Raw genomic sequence first — 22,932 nt, forward strand, 5'->3', positions numbered from 1 at the left:
AACTGATAATCAGGACAGTTAAACAGTATACCGTAACAAAAGTCGTGTGACTATGGTCTCTCTCTCAGACTCTCTTACTGTACTGAACTCACCTTTCATGTGACGACGTGAGATAATAAAATGCTTTCGTGATGCGCCGAGGTAAGGTGAATGATGTAGCCATTGTAACATAGTGTGACCTTCTGAGGACGCAGCAGAGGGAGAGTCCTCTGTCCCCGGCCCATGTGGGTAACCGAACCTGCAGAAGGGTAACCGAACCTGTGGATAAGGAGGGACTGCTGTATAGTGAGCGGGAAGTACAAGAGAATGGCCATTGCGCCCCTGTGGGTCAGGCCAGGCCCAGAGTTTGAGGCAGTAACACAGACCACGTGTGGAGACTGTTACTTGAACACGGTGCTAACTGTGCCCATTCAGGATTCTGGACTCTTGAAGAATTAGGTCGGTAACTTCTCTTACCTACGGGGAAAACTAGACAGGCGGTGGGCAGAGGCTTGCCTGGCCCAGGAAAAGGAGCTCCTGCAACCACAATAAAGTGCCATTTATTTTCACGTGTGAAGGAAAACAGTGGACAGTTCTGTCTCTCAGTTGTAAAGGCTTATTTCTGGTACAGTCTGGCCCCAGGCATGGAGTAGCTTCTCACCATCTGATCAGCGTACATTTTGGACTTTACTAAGGCACATAATGACTCAGAAATGCAGATTTCTGTCATTGGCTGATGTTTACTTCACCTCCAGGGTGAAATACAGTATGTAAATATTTTAAGTCTTGTTCTAATAAATGTTGGTGGTGTTGCTGGGAAGTTTGAGCTCTTGATCTGAGGTTAACAATTTAATTAAGAGAAATATAGTTTATTTTTAGACTTTTATGTTCAAAGGCTTTTAATTATAATGACAAGTAATAGCATAGAAATGAGAACCATTTAGACACCTAGACTCACATGCTCGAATATTTGTGTGTCAGCGCTTAGGAGTCTATATAGTATCCTATTTACCATTTGTTTTTATGTGTTTTGTTAACACAATGAAAAAGATCTTTGTAACTGATAAATTCTCCCCCATGCTTAAATATTAATAGAGCTTCCTATTGGTTTGCTTCCATATATCTGATTACTTACTTTGCCTAACAGGTGTAATATAAAAGAATTATATGGATGTTAAGTTCAAGATCCCTGAAATGAGCTTATATCAAATCACCTTTTTTATTTTATGTTACTCTTTGAAGTTAACATGCTAGGGCAGTAAAGTTGAAACTTCATAATTGCAGGGGAAGAGAACCTTTCCCTTCTTTTCTTTTAGGTTCTTTGGCTGGCCTAATAATTAAATTGACATAACACAAATTAACAGGAGAAAAAACATTTAATTTTGTATGTACAGGAGCCTATAGAAATACGAGACTCAAGTCACCAGAGCAGGTGGCTTTGTGAAAAATTGACAAGACTGAAGGGTTTGGGTTTGGGATAGCAAATTAGTGAGGAAGTAACAAGTTTGTTTATATAGCTTTCTGGCCCTGAGTCCCCTATTTGTGGTAATAAGGATGCCTTCTACCCTCCTGGTACAGGGAGGGTACCTTTCAAATGAGAGACTTATTTCCTGCTTTTCGGGGTGCGGGGGTGCGGGGTTGCAGAGGAGGTCAGTGTCCTTCTTTCTCCGGCTGTTTCTTAAGTAACTTTAATTCAAAAGAATCAACATGCCAAAGTGGCATATTTGGGGGTGGCGTATTCTGCTCCCCTCATCCTGTTGACTGGATGAAGGAAAACTTTTGTTTCTGGTAATTTCAGAAAAGACCCCCTCCTGGAGAATTCCTTTGCAGAAAACAACTGTAAAACCTGGATTTAATATAAAAAGCAACTATTTAGGGCACTTGAGAGTGAACAGAAGCAGATAGGCTCTCCTGGGGAGTACATAGTTGGAGGAGGGAAGGAAGGGAGCTATAAGAAGTAACTTTGCCTTTTCACTGATTTTAGCTTCAGGCTAAGTACAGTCTGTACTCTGGAGACTCTGGTGGAAACAATCGTCTCTCTGGCCAGGGAGACTAGAAAACTGAAAACAGAAAGCCCTGATCACTGAAGATAGTGGAGAAGTCCCAGAAGAAGAAGAAGCAGAGGAGGGGGAGTCCTTTGTGCGCATACATCTTGTACTGACCGCCAAGCCATACATGAGTACAATGGACTCAGAACAGCTCAGCTAAAGACAGAAAATCTGAACTGGACTGGAGCTGCCTCCCAAGGAAAAGAGCTTACAGTTTAAGCCAACCCAAGATATTTGCCAGCTAAACAAAAGAAACAACTCTCACTGGAGAGAAAATAACAGTTTCCTAGTCTTCACAAATTAACATTTCTACAAGCCGTAGTTACCCCAAATATGGAGAATCAAGAAAATGGAACATATCTGAAGAGGAAGAAAATCAGCTGAGTCCTACCCCGAGATGAATGAGATATTGGCAGTAGCAGACAAGATTTTTAAAGCAGCTGTTATAATATCTCAGTGAAATAAAATGTCATACTCACAGTGAATAGCAAAACAAGAAATCCTATCAGATAAATAGAAACCATGGAAAAGAACCAAATGGAAGTTCTAGAATTAAGAAATACAATATTTGAAATAAAAATTCATTAAATGGGGGCGCCTGGGTAGCGCAGTCGTTAAGCGTCTGCCTTTGGCTCAGGGCGTGATCCTGGCGTTCCGGGATCGAGTCCCACATCGGGCTGCTCCGCTGGGAGCCTGCTTCTTCCTCTCCCACTCCCTTGCTGTGTTCCCTCTCTCGCTGGCTGTCTCTCTGTCACATAAATAAATAAAATCTTTAAAAAAAATTCATTAAATGGATTTAACAGTTGAAAAAAAACAGTTGTGCAGAAGGAAAAGTACATGAACTTGAAGATAAAGCAATAGAAATTAGTTTGAAGAACAGAGAGAAAACATATTGGAGCAAAAAATGAACAGTCTCAGGGACATTTTAGGCTGAATTAAACAATCCAACATGCACAGAAATGGAATCTCAGAGGACAGAGAGAATGGGATAGAAAAAAAATTTTGAAAATTTAAAGCAGAAATTCTCCAAATTTGATGAAAAACAGAAACTCACAGATCCAAGATACTCAGTGAATACCAGGCTGACTGAACCCAAAGAAGTCCTCATCAAGACACGTCATGGCAAAACTTTGGAAAGCCCAAGATAAAGAGCAAATGTTGAAAGCAATAAGAGAAAAATGATAACATTTCAAATAGAGAAGCATTGATCCATTTAATGACTGCCTTCACCTCGGAAACGATGGAGGTCAAAAGAAAGTGGAAGAACATGTTTAAAGTGCTGGAAGAAAAGAAAAGAGCCTGGCCTCCCAGAATTCTTTATCAAAGGAAAATATCCTGCAGAAATGAAGAGGATTCCAGAATTACTTAGTGGTGACAGTGACACAGCCGGGCGTAGACTAAAAACCACAGACATGTACCCTTTAAAAGGTACATGTAAATGTACCTCAATGAAAAAATTTAAATGAAGGCAAAGACTTTTTCAGATAAAAGAAAACCCAAGAGAATTCTGCTCTACAAGAAATGTCAAAGGAAGTTCTTCGAGGCTGAGGAAAACTTTTACCTGATGAAATTTAGGGTCCTTGAAAAGATAAAAAAAGATCGTCAAAAATGATAAATACCTAGAGAAATGGGAAAGCCTCTGTCTTTCCTCTCATTTTCTTTATAAATCATATAAGTTGTGCATATATAGCATATATAGAAGATTTTAACTCCATTTAATACGTATCTCTATTCCATGGAGAATGACTGCAAAGTTTCTATGTTTTGGGGGGAAATGATACAGTATTAATTATAAGAGGACTGTGAGTAATTAAAGATGTATACTGTAATCCTTAGGGCAACAACTACACTAATAAGGCAAAGACGGAGAGCTAAAATCCCAATGTGAAAATTGAAATAAAATTCTAAAAAAGTTTTAAATGGTATTTGTCGTTGTTGTTGTTTTAAGTCAGGAAAATAGGAACACGGGAACAAACAATAGAAAAGACAAGTTAAGGGGTGCCTGCCTGGCTTGGTTGGAAGAGCATGTGACTCAATCTTGGGATCATGAGTTTGAGCCCCACGTTGGGTATAGAGATTACTCAAATAAATAAAACTTAATAAAAGGAAAAGAAAAAACAAGTTGGAAACAAATAGTAAAACAAAATGGTTGACCCAAATCCAGCCATCTCAACAGTGACATTAAATTGTTAATAGATTAAGTTCAATGAGTATAGAGTTTGTTTTGCAAAATTTAAAAAGTTCCAGAGATCTTTTGTAAATGTAGTACATATAATTAACACCACTGTATTATACACTTAAAAATGGCTAAGGTGGGAAATTTTATATGTGGTTTTGACCACAATTTTAAAAAATTTTAATTATTTAATTATTCGTTTAGTTAAACTTTGGAAGGACACTGAAATAACTTATCCCCCTGAAACTTTTAATTCTAGAAGTTCCTAGTTGGGTCTGATTTTCTTGAAGTTGTAGGCCCAGAGCATTGTTTATTTACAAACACTTATAATAATGTTTAGTGGCATATAGCAAGCTGTGTATAAATTTAATTCAGCAAATCCTCATCACAACCCTATGGGTAGGTATTATTTTATTTTCTGCCATTTTGTTATGGACATTTTCAAATATACAGAGAATTTGGAAGAATGACATGTTGAACACTCGTACACTCACTATCTAGATTCTGTAATTAACATTTTATCTATTTGCTTTATCACATATCTATCCATACCTATGTTCATTCATTAATCCATCTTATTTTTTTAATGCATTTCAAAGCAAATTGCAGACATCAGTATGCTTTGAGGGTAGGTATTTTTATTATCCTCGTTTTACACTAGAGGGGACCTGAGACACAGAAAAGTTGAGTAATTTGTGTAAGGTCACATGGCGTTTAAGTGGTAGAACTAGGATTTGGGCCAAGCCTGCCTTAACCACATCTACAGCATGCTGGTTCACATAATATTAATAGGTATTACCATAAAAAATAATTTTGTGATCCAATAAATTGGACAAATACAGTATCTCAGTTTTGAAGATTCACATGCAGATTTTCATCTGTGAAGTTCAGCAGTAAAGAAACCTGATTAACTTTGTTCAAGCCAACCATTTCAAGTTTATTTGACTTGAAAGCATGTTTTCCTCCCAAATATAGCATCTATTAATATCTTGTAGGGTAGGACCAGAATCGAAGGAATATACTTTGGAAAATCTCCTTTTTACGATATCCTAATTTTGTTTATTTAGGGCAGAATATGTTTTTAAAGAGTTTATACTTTTTAAACAGATTTTAAAGCTGGCAAAGATCTAGAGTTTATTGAGACCAGTGCTTTCATTTCAGTGATGAGGGAACTGAGACACAGGGTAGTTAAATGACTAATGCAGGCTAAGTCACGTGCAGGTGCTTAGTAAAAGAAATGGGAGTAGAGGGGTGCCTGGGTGGCTCAGTCGGTTGAGCATCCGACTGTTGATTTTGGCTCAAGTCATGATCTCAGGGTTGTGAGATCGAGCCCCGCATCGGACACTACGCTCAGCACAGAGTCTGCTTGAGATCCTCTCCCTCTGCCCCTCCTTCTGCTCATGTTCTCTCTCTCTCTCTAAAATAAACAAATAAAATAAATCTTAAAAAAAAAAAAGAAAAGAAATGGGAGTCGATCCCAGCTTAAATGCTGGGGATAGTATTTAGTGGACGCTCAATAAATGTTAAATAAATGAATACGTTGTCTAAATCTGTCCAGTTTTTTTGTATTGCGTATCTAGCTACATATTGGAATTTGTCTTTATTTTCAGATTATCTTGATCAGTAGTGAGTCTTAGCACTTTATTTTTAGGTTAACTTTAGGTACAAATGATATATAGCTCCTAAATTCTTAAAAAAGTTTTCCTGTAATATATAACATACAGAAAACTGCACAAAACATAGCTGTATAGTTTAACAAATAATTATAAAGTGAACGCTGGCCTAACCACCCAAGTCAAGTTAATAAAACATTGCTGGTATTTCAGAAGCCCCCACGGGCCCCCTCCTGTCACTGATCCTCTTAATTATTTCTTTTTTCTTTTTATTTTTCTAGCTAATTTAACAGGACATGCAGAGAAGGTGGGGATTGAAAATTTTGAGCTCCTCAAGGTCCTAGGAACTGGAGGTAAGTCTTCAAAAAATTTTTTAAGCTAAAAAAAGTGTGTGTTATGACAAAGGACTCATATCCTCAATACAGAAATCAGTTAAAAATTTAAAAGCATAAGAAATCCAATAGGAGAACTGTCAAAGAACATGAACAAATGATTCATAGAAGAAATACAAAAGGGAAAATTTGGAAGAATTGGCAAGGATTTAGGAAAACCAATTTCTTTTACCCTGCTGTTGGGAATATAAATTAGTTCAATCTTTACATAGGACACAATACTAAAATCACTAACATTTATAGAGAGCTTGTGACTTGCCAAGTACTCTGTGAAATACTTTATGCTGATTAACTCATTCAGTCCTCACTCCACTTTATTCATATCCAGTGGTCATAGTGTTTAATAATGAAAAACCCAAGACCCTTCAGAAACCTAACAATAGGAGCTTGGTTAAACGGAACATGGATCCTTATGTTCTGTAATCTGTACAATTGGAAGGAAATGATTCGTATTTAACATTTTTGAAAGTTCTCCATACTGTAATAAGCTTTAAAAAAAGGCTACAGAAGATAGGGTACACTGTACCATTTCTGTGAAATAAAAAATGGTCTGAATCAATGTTTCCATGTACACTTGACCCTTGAACAATGCAGGAGATTATGGGCACCAGTCCCCTGCACTGTTGGAAATCTGTGGGTAACTTTTGATTCCCCCAAAACAACTACTAATAGCCTCCTGTTAACTGGAAGTCTTACTGATAAACAGTCAATTAACATGTATTTTGTATATTGTATGTATTCTGTACTGTATTCTTACAATAAAGAAAGCTAGAGAAAAGAAAATGTTATTAAGAAAATAGTGAGAAATAGAAAATATATTTGCAGTCCTATACTGTATTTATCCAAATATTTCCATGTATAAGTGGACCCGTGCAGTTCAAACCTATGTTGTTCCAGGGCCAACCGTCTGTGTGTACATATAAAATTCTCTGGAATATACAGCAAAATGTAATAGTCTTGGATGATAGGATTTTAAATGATCTTGGTTTTCTGTTGTGCCTCCTGAGTTTTTGCTACTGCTGTTCTTGCTGCTCAGGAGTCAGGGCCTCCTGGGTGTATGGCCCGTGCAGCTGCAGCGATCCCCACACTCAGAAGAGCCCATGTTAGGTGTAATGCTCTGCTGTCACTGTTCTGAGATTCTAAATGATTCATGGACGAGGCACCCCACACTTTGATTTTGCAACAGGCCCACCAGTGACATAGCTGGTCTTGCCAGGAGTGCACCCCCTCTCCTCAGCTCGCCCTCTGGAATGTTGCTCTGCAGTTACACTGGAGTGAGAACTTCTTCCCAAGTAGAAGTGAAAAGGAGGATTTTCATTGTTTGTTTGTTTTTTCCCATCCTCAGCTGGACTATTGTCTCTTTCCTGGAAGGAGAGAGAGAGAGAGCTTCCGAGGACAGACCATTCTTCTTCCCCACTAGAGTCTAGCTTCACTGTTAGTTAGCTGTATACCCAGCCCCTGACAGGAGGGATTGCCACTGTCCATATGAGGGTATCTGCCCATCCTTCCAAAGTGCCAAGCCTTCTAGCAGGAGAAAAATTCTTTCTCCTGGGCTTCCAAAATCAGTCCCAGCCACTGCCCTCCCATACTCACGTATATGTAATTTGTCTTTAAGTCATTTGGTGTTGAGCCTTCATGCCTAGGGCCTTGCCATGCAAGCTTTTGATAATTTTCCTGAGTAGTCTAGCATATTGTGTAGAGCCAGCTTCTACAGCTGCCAGCGAATAAACCCTATGATTTATTTTCATCAACTAAGTGTTTTATTGTCAGGGAGAGTATCGTATAATTGTCAGCTTGGGAGATTTTACCGTGCATTCTGTCCTTCAGATCATTTGTAAAGATGTATTTTTAAAGCAAACTAGCCTCACCCTACCTTATCCCTAAGAAATCATGCTTTTAGAATACCAAAATAATGTCTTTTATCCTCACGTTTGCTGCTTCTTTCAAAGGCAGTACCAACTCAAAGGAGAAAAAGGGTCATAATTGTACAGTGACTGGATTTCCTTAGAAATAGTGCTTGTACCATTTTGTCAAAGGGTTTTTTGGGTCAATTTATCTTATAGCCACAGAATTTGTTTTATCTGCGTGGTTTTTATTCTAATAGCCCTATTGCAGTGTAATCACATGCCTTATTGTTCATCCCTTTAAAGTGTACAAATCAGTGGTTTTAGTATATTTACAGAGTTGTGCAGCCATCACCACTGTCACTTTTAGAACATTTTCCTTACCTCAGCAAGAAACTGTGAACCCTTTATCTGTTACCTCCCAAGGTCACCATCTTCCCAGCCCCAAACAACTACTACCTACTTTCTATATCTTTTTATTTGCCTATTCTGGACATTTCATGTTTGGCTTCTCTCACTTAGCATAATGTTTTCTAGGTTCATCCATATTGTAGCATGGATCACTGCTTCTTTCCTTTTTACGGCTTAGTAATATCCCACTGTATGGATATACCACATTTGTTTATCCATTCATCAGTTGCTGGGTTGTTTCTCCCTTTTAGCTATTACGAACAATGCTGCTCTGAGCGTTCATGTATGAGTTTTGGGGTGAACGTAAGTTTTAATTTTTCTTGAGTATATATTAGTAGTGAATTGCCATTTCAAATGATAATTCTGTGTTTAGTTTCTTGAGGAACTACTAGACTGTTTTCTAAAGTGGCCACACCATTTTACATTCCCACCAGCAGTGTGTGAGGGTTTCAGTATCTCCACATCCTTACCAACACTTGTAGCTGTTTTTTTAGAAAGGAAGTTATAAAAATCAGACTAAACTCATGTTTTATTCCAGATATCATCAAAACCAAAAAACTTTAATTTAATATTATTGGATAACTTTTCTGAAGCAAAATAGACATGGAATCTACAAAACTTCTCAAGCCACTGTAAGATGTAATATTAATTAGTTTTCATCACTGAATTTTATAGCATGTAACAAAAGCCATGAAACTAATTCTGTTCCTTGATCTGTCAATTTTATATTTGGCAGTATATTCCAAATACATAAGTAGAAGTAGAAAGGCAGTGTATGTTCTCTTTCCGATAAGATGACAGCTTGCATATCCTGGAAAATCCCCCTCATTTTTAAACCCCTAAAGTGACGGATAAAATGCCTGTAAAGAAAGTCTACTCGATGGTATAGGTCAGCTGGTAAGAATAAGGAAAATCCTTGAAATCCAAAAAGAAAGTGGGAGCAGGAATCTAGAGAATAAATAAGCTCCCTGAAGGCAGAGGTTATTCTGGGGAAGTGTACCAGTAAATTGTGAGCTAGTTCTCTGGATTTCCCATTTTCATGCTTTGCACGAGAGAGATCATCTAGGGCTCCTGAGAGGCAGAGAAGGCTACTGCTTAGCAGAAGACTAAGTAAGAAAATCCAGCCTTCAAAGGGAGCCGTGGAGGAAATCTTTCTGCCTCAGCATTGGCTCTGGGTGAAGAGAATAAAAAAATAAACAAAAGCCTTCCCTGAGCATTCACAACATAAGCCAGGCATTGTGCAGGTTTGCAGCTTGAATTTGTACGTATTTGTATGATCCCAAAGAACAAAATATAGGTAAGAATTTAGTTTACAGTAGTACTGAGTTGGTGGTGTTCCCAGGTGCCTAGGAAAAGCAAATGTAAATCCTCTTTGAAAGAATGCACTGTTCCCTAGACCATAGAGTACCAAAGGAAGTTTTACAGACATGATCTTAATTGTCAGTGATCGCAAGCATCCAAGAAGCAAGTCCCCAGGAGTGAAAGAAGTGGAAACAACAAATAGCAAAATTAGACCTGCAGAGACTGTTGGAATTATTAGCTATGAAATATGATATGTATATTTATATGGTTTTTAAAATTAAACAGAACTTTGATGCTAATATTAAGGAAAAAAGACATGCTACAAAATGACTGGACAGATTTGAAAGAGAACGAATAGTGCTTCTAGAAGTGAAAAATAATACAAATTATAAACTCAGTAGATGGTTTACTAGCAGATGAGATGTAGCTAAAGAGAATTAGCAAATTGAGAGATGGATTTGAGGAAAATATGCAGAATATAAAATGGAGAAAAATGAGATAAAGATGTAGAGGACAGAGAAAAGATACAAACTTACCTAATCAGAATCCCAGAAGGAGCTAATGGAGGAGGGGTAGTAGCTGAAAATTTACCAAGATTGATTGAAAATATGAATTCACAGATTGAAGAAACAGAACAATTTCCGAGCAGACAACTATATGGAAAGTCTCACATGAATACATCATAGAGAAAGGGATGAGCACCAGAGACAGAGAGATACCCTAAAAGCAGCTGGAGCGAAAAGACTGATTTATTAAGGATGAACAGTGATCAGACAGACAGATGCCTTTTCAGCAGCAACCATGAAAGCCGTGGAAGAGAAGAAAAATACCTGCAGAATGCCCAGAGAAAATAATTCTCAATTTAGAATTCTAAAGGCAACTAAGCTATTTTTCAGAAGTGAGGGCAAAACAGACATTTTTCAGACATACAAATGCTGAGTGTGTTTTCCACCAGCACGTCCTCACTGGAAGAATTTCTAATGGATCTCGATATAGGGAGAAGGAAAGTAATCTCAGGAGAGTTTCTGAGATGCAGAAAGGTTTGGTGGGTAAAGAAAATCTAGACAACCATAGTTGTAATGTTGAAATCGTGGGGTTAAAAAAAGGAAACTGAATCAGTGGACAAGAATAGCATACAGTTTGGGAGGTGATAGAAGTTAGTGTTCTAGGCTAGTATTCCTCAAACTTTAACATGCTCACAAATGTTGAAATGTGTAAATTTCCAGACCAATTGAAAAAAGAATAGAAAACCTTAATATCCTATAGTAATATCCTATATATCCTAACAGTAATATCCTGTATCTGTTAAAGAAATTGGTAAGTAAAAATCTCTGTGCTAGGACAACACTTGATACAGTTTTAAGAATGAGTTCTGCCAGACAGTCAAGACATAGATAAGTCCAATCTTCCACAAACTCTTTCAGAGCCTAGAAAACGTAGGATTCATCTTTCCAGTTCATTGCATGAGGCTAGTATAACTTTGATTCCAAAAACCACAAAGAGAATATAAGGAAGGAAAATTAGAGGCCAGTTTCAAGCATGTGAGATTTTTAATATCAAATTTATAAAATCAAACCTGCTGTATATTTTCTTTCAACATAATTAATACTTTGTCCCATTATCTACCTCAGCTTTTTGAGTGGTGTGATCACAGGTCCTTAAGACAATTCTGCAAAGGTGAAGACAGAGTTTGTCAGTAATGTTTTACCTTGGCATTTCCATGTCATGCTTTTTCACTGATGTATTATTGGTCTATTGTTTAGCTGTGGATACTGCTTTTCCTTTTTGTCAGCTGACAGCGTGCTTGCTCTTATGAGAACATGGCATAACTAAGATGTCATTGTAGGTATTTCTGTATTTAAAATCACATTTTTGATGACTAAATGGAGTAGGTGGAAACTTTTCTTATGAATATAATAAAATCTCAATTTTTATTCAAAAATTTCACCACTAATCTTTCAGTTTCATTACCTTTTTAAGATAATTTTTTCCAGCACTACTTAGAATAATAGAAAAGCCTCATCGGATGTCTTTATGTGTCATGCCAGGTTTTCTTTGGAAGTGAAACTGAAAATTCTTCTGATGAATTAATTTTTATGTATTTTGAACTATATAAAATGCTATTCATCCAATATCTTGAAGACTTAGTGGAATATTATAATATCGAAGATTTGCTTTTTGATTGCACACTTAAATGCATGTAATAGTCATTTAAAAATCTCTTTTGGGGTGCCTGGGTGGCTCAGTCCATTGAGCATTGGACTCTTGATTTCAGCTCAGGTCATGATCTCAGGGTCATGGGATTGAGCCCTGTGTTGGGCTCCATGCTCAGTGCAGAGTCTGCTTTATCCCTCTCCCTCTGCTCCTCCCCTGTACACATGCTTGCTGTTCCCCCCCCCATGCTCTAATAGACAAATAAATTTAAAAATAAAAATAAAAATCTTTCTTTTACTCAGACTGTTGATTTCTTTTTTCAGCAATCTTGTTTCTGTTGGTCTGTCACTGAGTGTTATCAGTTTCCTAAGATAGAAACATGGAAGTAATTTTTGATTTTTTCCTCTTTTTGTTTCTTGTTTCTCACAAAATCCTATAATTTTTCCTTCAAAATGACCCTTGGATTGACCTTTTCTTTTTTCTTTTTTTTTTCTTTTTTAAAGATTTTATTTATTTATTCGACAGAGATAGACAGCCAGCGAGAGAGGGAACACAAGCAGGGGGAGTGGGAGAGGAAGAAGCAGGCTCATAGTGGAAGAGCCTGATGTGGGGCTCGATCCCATAACGCCAGGATCACGCCCTGAGCCGAAGGCAGATGCCCAACCGCTGTGCCACCCAGGCGCCCCTGGATTGACCTTTTCTGTTCTTAGTGCTGTCCCTTGTATTACCTTGTACATGGATTGTTGTTAGGATTTTCCTAACTGTTCCGTCTTTCTGTAAGTTCTCTCTTCCATTTTATGCATTTTATATATATTCTGTTATAAATGGTATGCATCCTCATTAAAATTCAACATTATTGTGCTATTCTCCTATTTCAGAACTTATAGTGCCTTTTTTTTCCAGTTAATTAATTCAAATCCAAATCCTTGCCTTACTTTCAGGCTTAGCTTTGTTTTCTCCTGTCTTTTTTGTCCAGTTACCCTGATATTCCACCTACTTTCTAGTCTGGTTAATTTTCTTTTACTCCCCTACAATTATGCATCCTTTCACATATTCTGATGCTCTGCCTTATCTTGTTCCATAATCCTCGTGCTGCTCTTCTCTTCTGCCTATCTAAATCCTGCTCAGATTGATTCATTCTGTGAATTGGAGCACTGAAAATCCTTTGCAGAGAACACGTACTGAGTGGTTCTCTGAATTTTCCTTCAATATCTGCTATTTTCCTTTTAGATTGTAAGCTTTTGGGATCATCCCTATATATTTGTCCAATTCTGTTGCCCTGGCACATCTCCATAGCTCCTGACAGTATGAACCATAATAATAGTTTAACAAGTATATAATTCACACTCTTATGAATTCTTGCATTATTCTTGAGATTGGTACTTCCAAGTCCAGGAAATAGCTTTGATTCATCTTTTAGAATTACGCTGCCCCTTGAACAATGTGGGGGGTGGGGGTGCACATGGTTGAAAACCCATGTATAACTTTGGATCCCCCAGAAACTTAACTACTAATACCCTCCTGTTGACTGGAAGCCTTACTGATAACGTAAATTATCTATTAACACATATTATGTACTGTATATTTAACAATAAAGTAAGCTAGAGAAAACGTTAAAATCATACGGAAGGGAAAATACATTTACAGTATTGTACTGTATTTTGAAGAAATTCATTTATAAGTAGACCCTTGTAGTTCAAACCCATGTTCAAGAATCAGCTGTATTTTGTTTCATGATGAAAGTTTGGATTGTTTGTGAGAAATCTGATTCTGTTTTTATTTCACTTCTTTTCTGCTGCTTTACTTTTAACCATTTGCTTTCTCTGAGACATGTGTCCAAGTATCGGTGAAGAAAGTCTTTAAGTGTACCCATTGTGTGCATTAGTATTTCTGATGCTTAGTGGAGTGTGATGGTCTTAGCTAAAAGACTTTAGTATTCTCTTTGAATTTTCTTTGTTCACCATACATGATCCTGTACTTTGGAGATCTTTTGTCATTATGCCAAAAAAAAAATAATAAATTTTGCCATATAACCAACCATAAAAGGTGCAGCTGAGTTGATTTCCTCTTCCAGTTTTGGTGCATTCGTAATTATGAAGTAGTTGGGTATCCAGGATGCCATACAAGATTCAGGTTTGAATCTTGATGTTAACATTATCTACTTGAGTTCCTTGAGTAAATCACTTGAACTCTGAGAGCCTAAGTCCCTATTGACATAAGTCAATAATACCTATGTCATAGTGTTGTTATAGGATTAATAAAATAATGGATATGAATTGCCAAGTGCTAGATAACCATCAGTTGTGGTTATGTATTGAATAGGAAACTCCACTGTAAAGCTGTACCCTAAATTAGAAAAACAAAAGTATTTAGGACTTCTTCATAGGGATAGTTTTTTCATAAAGTCACTCACTCTGTTAGTGTATCTGGGAGTAATTTCAACAGAAGTTATTTTTTTATTTTTTTAGAGAGCAAACACGTGTGTGCATGAGTGGGGTGGGGGTGGGGGGTAGGGGCAGAGGGAGAGAGAGAGAGCAAGAATTTAAGTGGGCTCCACGCCCAGCATGGAGCCCAGTGCAGAGCTCAATCTCACAACCCTGAGATCATGACCTGAGCCGAAATCAAGAGTTGGTCACTTAGCTGACTGAGCCACCCAGGCGCCCCTCTGAACACCCTTTCTGTACTTTAGGTTGACAATCTTATGCTATAACGTGCCGAAAATGAGTAATAAAACATTTAGATTGCCTGACACATAGGAAATGCTGTACAAACTTAAGCTATTTATGTAACTGAAAGGGAAAGAAGCCCAGCTTCTAAAAGAGCTAATATAATGCATTTCTGAGGCCTCAGATTAGCTTGATATGTAAGTGAATGTTATTTCTTAACAAATATTTTATTGCAAAGCCTAAAATATGTCCAACAAGAGGGAAATACAACCACCACAGATCTCCCAGGTTTCAACTGATTCTTCCTGGTCTGTTCTCCACACTACAGACGGAGTGGTCTGTCTTAAGTACAAAATTAGACCTGTCACTTCTCTATTTAAAACTTTCAGTTCATTCCCATTGCATTTGGGATTCATTCATTCACATGTATTTATCAAGAGGCAAGTACTGTTTTGGGTGTTGAGGATAGAGTACTGAGCATTAAAAAAAAAGATATATTACATACAAACTTGCAAATTGAATAATAAGGATCTGGTCTTCATTTAATATAGAATTATTCCTGGGCTTGTGAAACCTTGGAATGAGTCCTGGCAGAGTACGGGAATTCACAATGCCTTGCCACCAGGAGCTTCCGATGAGCAGCCACCATTGGTGCCTACCTCAGTTCCTGGTGCCCTTATAAGAAGGTCACTTTTTCCTTGCCCTGGGGATATTTTTTTTTTTTGACATCTAATCAATAGCAGATCTTAACAGGCTGTTTCATGGAAATACGTATGTATCCCGTAGAGAGACTTATCTTTTGGTTGCTCACCTCAATATTAAGTGCCATCCTCGAAATGGTGACTCTGATAGTTCTTTACTCATTGTCGCAGACTCTGTGAAAATCACCCCTGGAGGGATAGCCTTTTCTATTTTTATTTTTAATTTTTACTGTAGGGTTTTCAGAAACATTTTATTTATTAAAGGAGTCATTTCTATTTCTCTTGGGTAATTTGCCACTAGAGGGTGCTAGAAATCGCACTAGGCAACTTAAAGACTGCTGCTTTTTGGTGAAATGGTAGAGGGGAAAAACTTTGGTTGAAATCATATAGAAGACTGTTTTATGAAGTATGATGACTTAGTCATCATTTGTCATTTTATTCTCTTAAGTGTTTGGAAAGTATCCCTATTAAAATAGTACTTTTCAGGGGCACCTGGGTGGCTCAGTCATTAAGCGTCTGCCTTCGGCTCAGGGCGTGATCCCGGCGTTCTGGGATCGAGCCCCACATCAGGCTCCTCCGCTGGGAGCCTGCTTCTTCCTCTCCCACTCCCTCTGCCTGTGTTCCCTCTCTCGCTGGCTGTCTCTCTCTCTGTCAAGTAAATAAATAAAATCTTTTAAAAAAAATAGTACTTTTCAAAACATGTGTTCATTAAGTTGTCAAAATTGCTTTTCAAAAAAGCTTAAATCTGTGTCTGCATATACCCACTATACCTTATGCTTCAGTGTAAACCTGTGGTGTTTATGGAAATCTTAGAGGTTAAATGCTTGTAGTGTTTTATGCCATAATCATAAAATTACTCTATATGAAGATGTTGGTTGACATTGTCTTCCTAGTGTAAATATAATTGATTTCTTACTGATCCTGTCCTAGGTCATGTTTGCTAGAAGCAGAGCCCAGGACAGGGATTTAGGTGCATGTGATTTATTGTAGGAATGCTCTCAGGAGAGAGTGAGGGAAGCAGAAGGAGCAGGGGAAGAACCTAAGCAGGATGTGGTCTAAGTTGGGGTCTAGATTCAGCCTGAACCCATGGAAAGTTTTGGAGCCAAAGTGGGGAGGAAGCCTTTGTACCTATGGTAGTCTTTGGCTGTAGTCTGCTTGGGTGGGGGCAGGGTAGGGAATGGTGGCATAATGCCTCCCAGGTGGTATTGTGGTGGTAACCTCCCGGGTGAGATTGTGACTTCTCTGTACCTTATGCCTTTCTCCAGAGGCAGGAGGAGGCAACTGTGGGCTATTAGCAGCTGGGGTATGGGTACCCCAGCCTGTAAAAGTGTGATCTGGCAGAGCACCATTCACGTGTACTACAGATGGTCATGAACACCAGCCATTAAGACATAATTCTGTAGCTAGGCAAATGGCTTATTTGTTAAGGTATAAAGAGAATGATTTATGAATGTGCTTCTTAGTTGTTCTTATTTGCTTGTTTTTGTATATTTTTCTTTTAGTGAGATTATCTGGTTATCACAGCCATGGGTAATCATTTCCAAGTCTAGACCTCACAGTTGAACATGGTTTCCTTTGTAACTTTTTCTTCTTTCCCGTTGGACTAGAATCTTTGGTTTTCAAGTCATTTGGCACCAGGGGTAAGAAATGGCCTGTGGTTCAAATGGGTCATCCATATGGAGATAGTCAGGACTTGGCCATAGCCACTTACATACATGCAATTATGAGCTGGTTTAATGCATGTAGTGTTTTAGTGCTTTCTCTGAAACTTACAAAGTGCTGATCTAGAAGATTATTATACAATTAGTCTTTAATTACTCAAACTAATGCAATATGCATAAATGGTACCCACAGATAATTAATCCTGTGACTGTTTTTACTTTCAACCTTTGTACATACTAAGTCTTTTTTTGACGCTGTCACCATCAATGAGAAAATGTACTGATTTGTGTTCCTGATTCAGCCGTACTACTGTTTCTGACCATTAAGTGAGTTAGCAAATGGGTCAAATGGCCCTGGTTAATTTAAAAACTGTAACTGGATTAAATCTAGAATGCTGACACTTTTATTATGTCTCCTCTAGGTCCTCTTTATTATGTATCTTCTAGAAGATATAAATGTTTATGCCCCAAACAAATGGCCTACCTCAGTGTCTTTTATAAAAATGACTGCTTATGATTTCATATGCTTACACTATGTCTCTTTTTCTTACTTTTAGCTTCCATTTATTTAATCATGTCTTGGAGTCATAGCTTTTCCTTACATGCTAGAAGAATAATCTATTTTTGTCAGTCTACCTTCATTAATTTTAGAAATTTTAGGTGTTTTTGATTTTACAAATGAAAACAGTGGCCAATTTAAAAAATAGTTATGTTAAATGGCTCAAATTCTCCTTTTTTCTTTTAAAATTATATTGAAATACTTAGTTTCATAGTTATGTATTTTTTTAATATTTGGAATTGAGGGTATAATTAAGGTATCTGTTGTATAAGGGAATTTGGGAAACAATGCTTGTTTGAAAAATATGAAAATCAAGTGCATTTTATTTTAAATGTGTTTTAAAATTTATCTCCTTTCAAAAAGAGATTTAAGGGTGTTTTCAAAGATAGATAAAAAAGAGAGAACCTTAAAAAGAAGAAGAAGAAGAAGAAGACCGAGCAAAAGCCAGATAAAAGGGAAGCAAAGTAGATGTTGCAGACATCTGGGGGTGAGATGGGCGTTGTAGCTGAGTCTTACATTTACCTCTGAGGTAACTAAGAGGCAGGGATGAAGGGAAAACTCTGTGACTTGCATGATTTTCTTTTTCTTGTTTTTTTCTCTTTTCTTTTTTCTTTTTTTAAGATTTTACTTATTTATTTGAGAGAGAGAGAACAGAAACAGGGGGCGGGGCAGAGGAGAGGGAGAAACAGACTCCCCGCTGAGCAGGGAGCCCTACTACACCAGACTCAATCCCAGGCCCTGAGATCATGACCTGAGCCAAAGGCTTAACCAACAGAGCCACCCAGGTGCCCCATAATTGTCTTTTTAAAGGCAAGGCATATAAATTCATCTAGAACAGTGGCTTTCAAGCTCTTCTGATTATTACCCTTAGAATGAAATAGGCACATTTTGTATTGCAACTCAGTATGTGTATTTATGTTATACGTATAGACATATAAATACACACACACACACATACACACACACACACACACACACACACATTTTTCCACTAACACTTACATAGTATTTGTTTTCTGCCAGGATGCTTATTTTAATTTATTTAATCCCCACACCTTATAATGTAGGAACTGTTACTGTCCCTAGTGAGGAAATTGAGACACTTATCTTTTTAAAATTATTATTATTTTAGAAAGAAAGAGAGCACAAGGGGGGGGGCAGGAGCAGAGAGAGAGAGAGAGAGAATCTCAAGCAGACTCCCCAGTGAGCATGGAGCCTGATGTGAGGCTCAGTCTCACAGTCATGACCTGAGCGGAAACCAAGGGTTAGACGCCCAACTGGCTGAGTCACCGAGGCACGGGAGACACTGTTATCTTAACTGTTTTACCCAAGGTCATATAGTTACAAATACCGTATCTAGGGCTCTAACTCAGGCAATCTGGCCCAGAGTCTGTGTATTAACCATTGCTCTGTACTAACCCCTTCTCCCCTCCCATGTGCTCAGATTTGTTTACATTTATGTATACGTACACACGCACATGCATATACAAAGAGGAAACACGGGTTCCATGAAATACTTGTAGTATATTTGGTTCTCTTTTAGTTTTTTAGAATACTGTTAAAACCCACTGAATTGTTACCATCATCCACTAGTGGGTCACAGCCCACTGTTTGGAAAAAACCTATTCAGAGAGACTTGTGACAAGCGCTGAAGTTATCGAACGGTTCTTATATCGTGAACATTAAATCAGGTCGTGAGAATAGCATCTTTGACAAAAGAGGTGGTGGTATTATTGAAAACACATAATTGTATTTTAGGTGGTTCCTTTAGAAAGTGATACACATATGATTAAACTGTACTTTACTAATGTGTTTCTGAGAAGAACTGAGCTGCTACTGTGGTCCAAGTGAGCTGCTTTCTGTTGCTTCTGTCCACACAGGGTAGATTTTAGAGAATTACTGGGATGACAACAATGTTTCTTTTCATTTCTTCTTATTTTTGAGGGGGAGAAGCAGAAGGGAGAGAGAGAGAATCTTAAGCAGGCTCCACGCCCAGCACATGAGCCCATCATAAGGCTTGATCTCACAACCCTGAGATCATGACTGGAGCCGAAACCAATATTCAGATGTTTAACCAAATGAGCCACCCAGGCACCCCAATAGTGTTTCTTTTTGATTCTGAGGTGTAATTAATCAGATGTTTCAGATGAATCTTTAGAAGTACCAAATTGTGATTGGTCAGTTTTCCATTGCACTGTGAGTATGTGTTTTTTGTGAATGATAGTGTTGCAGTAAACACTGAAGTGAAGCTACTTCTCTGAGATTGATGATGGCAGTTTTACGGGGGGCTTCATATGTACCCCTCTAGCATTACTCACTGTGTGCATTCAGCTTGCCTGTTGACAAGGATACCAGTTTCCAAGAGCAGGACAGGTGAAATTCAGAATTCCACGAGTGTATTTCTTGCTTCGTTCCATTTCTGACATTGTTGTCTTGGGGTAAATGAAGTTCCATAGGGGAAGAAAGAGGGAAGACAGGTGGCCTTATGGTCAGTGCCCAGGACACATCACTTGTGGAAAGACAGAAATTTTTCCCCAAGTTAAATTATATATGAGAAATGGATATAGCCAGGCATTGTAATTTGTTCTTAAGTGACTGTGACAGATTACAGAACCGTGGCCATATATGGATGTCACTATGTTAGAACATTTTCCTGCTCTAGAATGGTAGCCTCTAAGTTTCCTGAGTTCATTTTCACCAGGGAATGTTGTCAGGAATCATATTTAATACCCGAATTAAAAGGGATTACTTCATGAAAGCTCATTGTTCCTTCCTCAGAGGGAAAGAGTTGGCTGGGCATAGCTCTGCACTACAGATCTGCAGTGCTGGTTTCTTTTGTTAAAGACTCAGCTTCGACTTTAGATCAAAATTCTCAACTGAGAAGAGGGTATTTGGCTGTATAGTATACAGCTTTCTTTGTTCTAATCCTGTTCACTAGCTTGTTTGTTCATGTTTTTTCATGCACTCAGCATTATTTGAGTTTCCATGATTTGGCAGCTCAAGTTACTTGCTAATGATACAAAGTGAGTAAAATCAGAGAGTGATTTTTTTTTTATGATTTTGTGGAATTTACAGTCCAGTGGAAGTTAGACAATGAAGCAATCATGCAAATTAATGAAAAGTCATGTTTCTGATCGTCTCTGTGACAAAGAATGTGTGGTATCATGAGAACATAAAATTAGAGGAATTATGCTAGTCTAGGAAGTCAGAAAAGGTTGGCTCTCTGAAGGAGTCAGCTAAATGAGGTGGTGAGAAGATGGAGAGAGATAGGTAGAAGCCAGATGATTTAATTATGTTAAGAATTCTCCCTATCTTGGGGCGCCTGGGTGGCACAGCAGTTAAGCGTCTGCCTTCGGCTCAGGGCGTGATCCCGGCGATCTGGGATCGAGCCCCACATCAGGCTCTTCTGCTATGAGCCTGCTTCTTCCTCTCCCACTCCCCCTGCTTGTGTTCCCTCTCTCGCTGGCTGTCTCTATCTCTGTCGAATAAATAAATAAAATCTTAAAAAAAAAAAAAAAAAGAATTCTCCCTATCTTAAGGGCAGTTGGAAATCAATTGATTTGAGCCAGAGGGTTATATTTTTATCAACAGTTCAAGGGGCGCCTGGGTGACTTAGTCGTTAAGCGTCTGCCTTCAGCTCAGGCGTGATCCCGGGGTCCTGGGATCGAGCCCCACATCGGGCTCCTCTGCTGGGAAGCCTGCTTCATCCTCTCCTACTCCCCCTGCTTGTGTTCCCTCCCTCGCTGGCTGTCTCTCTCTGTCAAATAAATAAATAAAATCTTAAAAAAAAAAAAAACAGTTCAGATGGCAGCGCAAAAGCTATGTTTACCAGGTTGAGGATGGAAGTAAGCTGGAAGGCCTGGTTAGTGTGGTTGATGGGCAGGTGACCCTTGAACCAGATTCTAGTAATCTGGAAGGAGCAGAGAGGGATGGGTTCCAGCAGTGGTGAACGTGATCCTCTTTTTCATACGACATGATGGGTACTTGTCGCTAATCAAAAAAAGTTGGTTAAAGTGGAAAATCACTTTAAAAGGATAGATATAAATTCTTTGAACATATTATTTTCACTTAAAAAAGATAAATATTCACTTACCAGTCTTTGTTTGTAGGTACAGGACCTTTTCTTTGAGAAGAATTTCTTAAACAATAGTTTATTTTGTAAAACTACGCTTGTAGTGTATCATCTGAAATTAAGTTTCAGATTCTTTAAAGTGGAGGGAGAAGGAGACGCATTTGAAGTACTCTGAGTACAAAATCCTTCTAGATTTCCACAATTTTCCCCCAAGCCTTTTATAGTCTTCCACCCACACCCAGCTTTTCAGCAGCTCTTTTTTTTTAAAATGTCTTGCTTTTATGTAGTTCTTCCAAAGTATTCAACCTCATTTTTCTCTTTTCTTCCACATTTACATTTTAGTGGTTTATGTAATATATAGTTAAATTACATAATAACAGTAACATATACAACAGGAGTCAATGGGTGAGGCCACGAATATCCGTGAGTGGTAGGAAGCAGACGGCTGAGCTGCAGGGAGACCAAAGCGCATGGGTGAACCGGCCGGCCCTGGGCATTCAGTGTGCAGCCGTGTGTTGGACAGAAGGGAAGGGAGGTATTAGTTGTCTAAACAGAAGTCACTAAGAATTTCTACTGTATATTTTATTAAAGGCTGTGGTTCAAGTACAGTAGTTTCTGCTACAAGTTTGGTATGAACCCAAAGTGTGACGTGGCTAATAAGCAGTGTGTACAGCATTAGGAAAAGTCTGAGTGACAGGAAATAGTGGTCTCACGGTGGTTGAGCCATTTGGATCCCAGGGAGAGCAGCATGTCCTAGGTGAGCACTGTAGTGAAGTAAATAAACCAGAGACCTGGTAGAACAATGGTCCTTCACCTCTTCCTCCAGAATAATGCATGTAAACATATGCAAATTTTACATGAATTTGGTCTTAGGGCATTGTAAAGTGATTGCTGTTACAGACTGTAAAAATATTTTTTACCAAATTGTGAGCTCATTATCATTTTAATGCAAAGATTAGATGCTAAAACTTTTTAATGAATTCACGTTTTACAAATAAAGTGAAAAGATCAGTTTAATTACGCTCAAAATAAATTTCAGCGAGAAGTCGGCTTTTGTTTAGCTTGAAAAGTACTTGCAATTGTGTGGTGGCTTTTGGTATGGCGGCAGGAATGTCATCTTATTTTAAAACTGTCAGTTGGTTTTAACTTTTCTTTATTTTGACAACAAGTGCTGACAACCTGATTCCTAATGGTAATTGAGGCAAGTGGAATAAGATTCCTACATTGGAAAAGCAAACTGAGACCTACTCCGCGGAGCTAGACGTTTCCCCATGATTCTTGGTTTTAGTTCCTTTTGCATGATTTGCTTTATCCTCAAGCCGTTGAGATCATCATCAACAAGGTTTGCCAACAT

The 22,932-nt window shown here is 38.2% G+C and overlaps 1 protein-coding gene across 2 annotated transcripts in view; it reads left to right on the plus strand.

The window, feature by feature from the left end:
* The window catches only part of RPS6KA5 (ribosomal protein S6 kinase A5), a 178,833-nt gene that overhangs the window by 47,890 nt on the left and 108,011 nt on the right, over positions 1 to 22,932 (plus strand). For both annotated transcript variants that reach the window (XM_040641535.1, XM_040641536.1), the window contains exon 2: positions 6,098 to 6,169. In XM_040641535.1, the coding sequence (XP_040497469.1) occupies positions 6,098 to 6,169 (72 nt within the window). The remainder of the gene's footprint in view (positions 1 to 6,097; positions 6,170 to 22,932) is intronic.

This window comes from Ursus maritimus, unplaced genomic scaffold (assembly GCF_017311325.1).
Source record: "Ursus maritimus isolate PB19 unplaced genomic scaffold, ASM1731132v1 scaffold_25, whole genome shotgun sequence".
Lineage (NCBI taxonomy): Eukaryota > Metazoa > Chordata > Mammalia > Carnivora > Ursidae > Ursus > Ursus maritimus.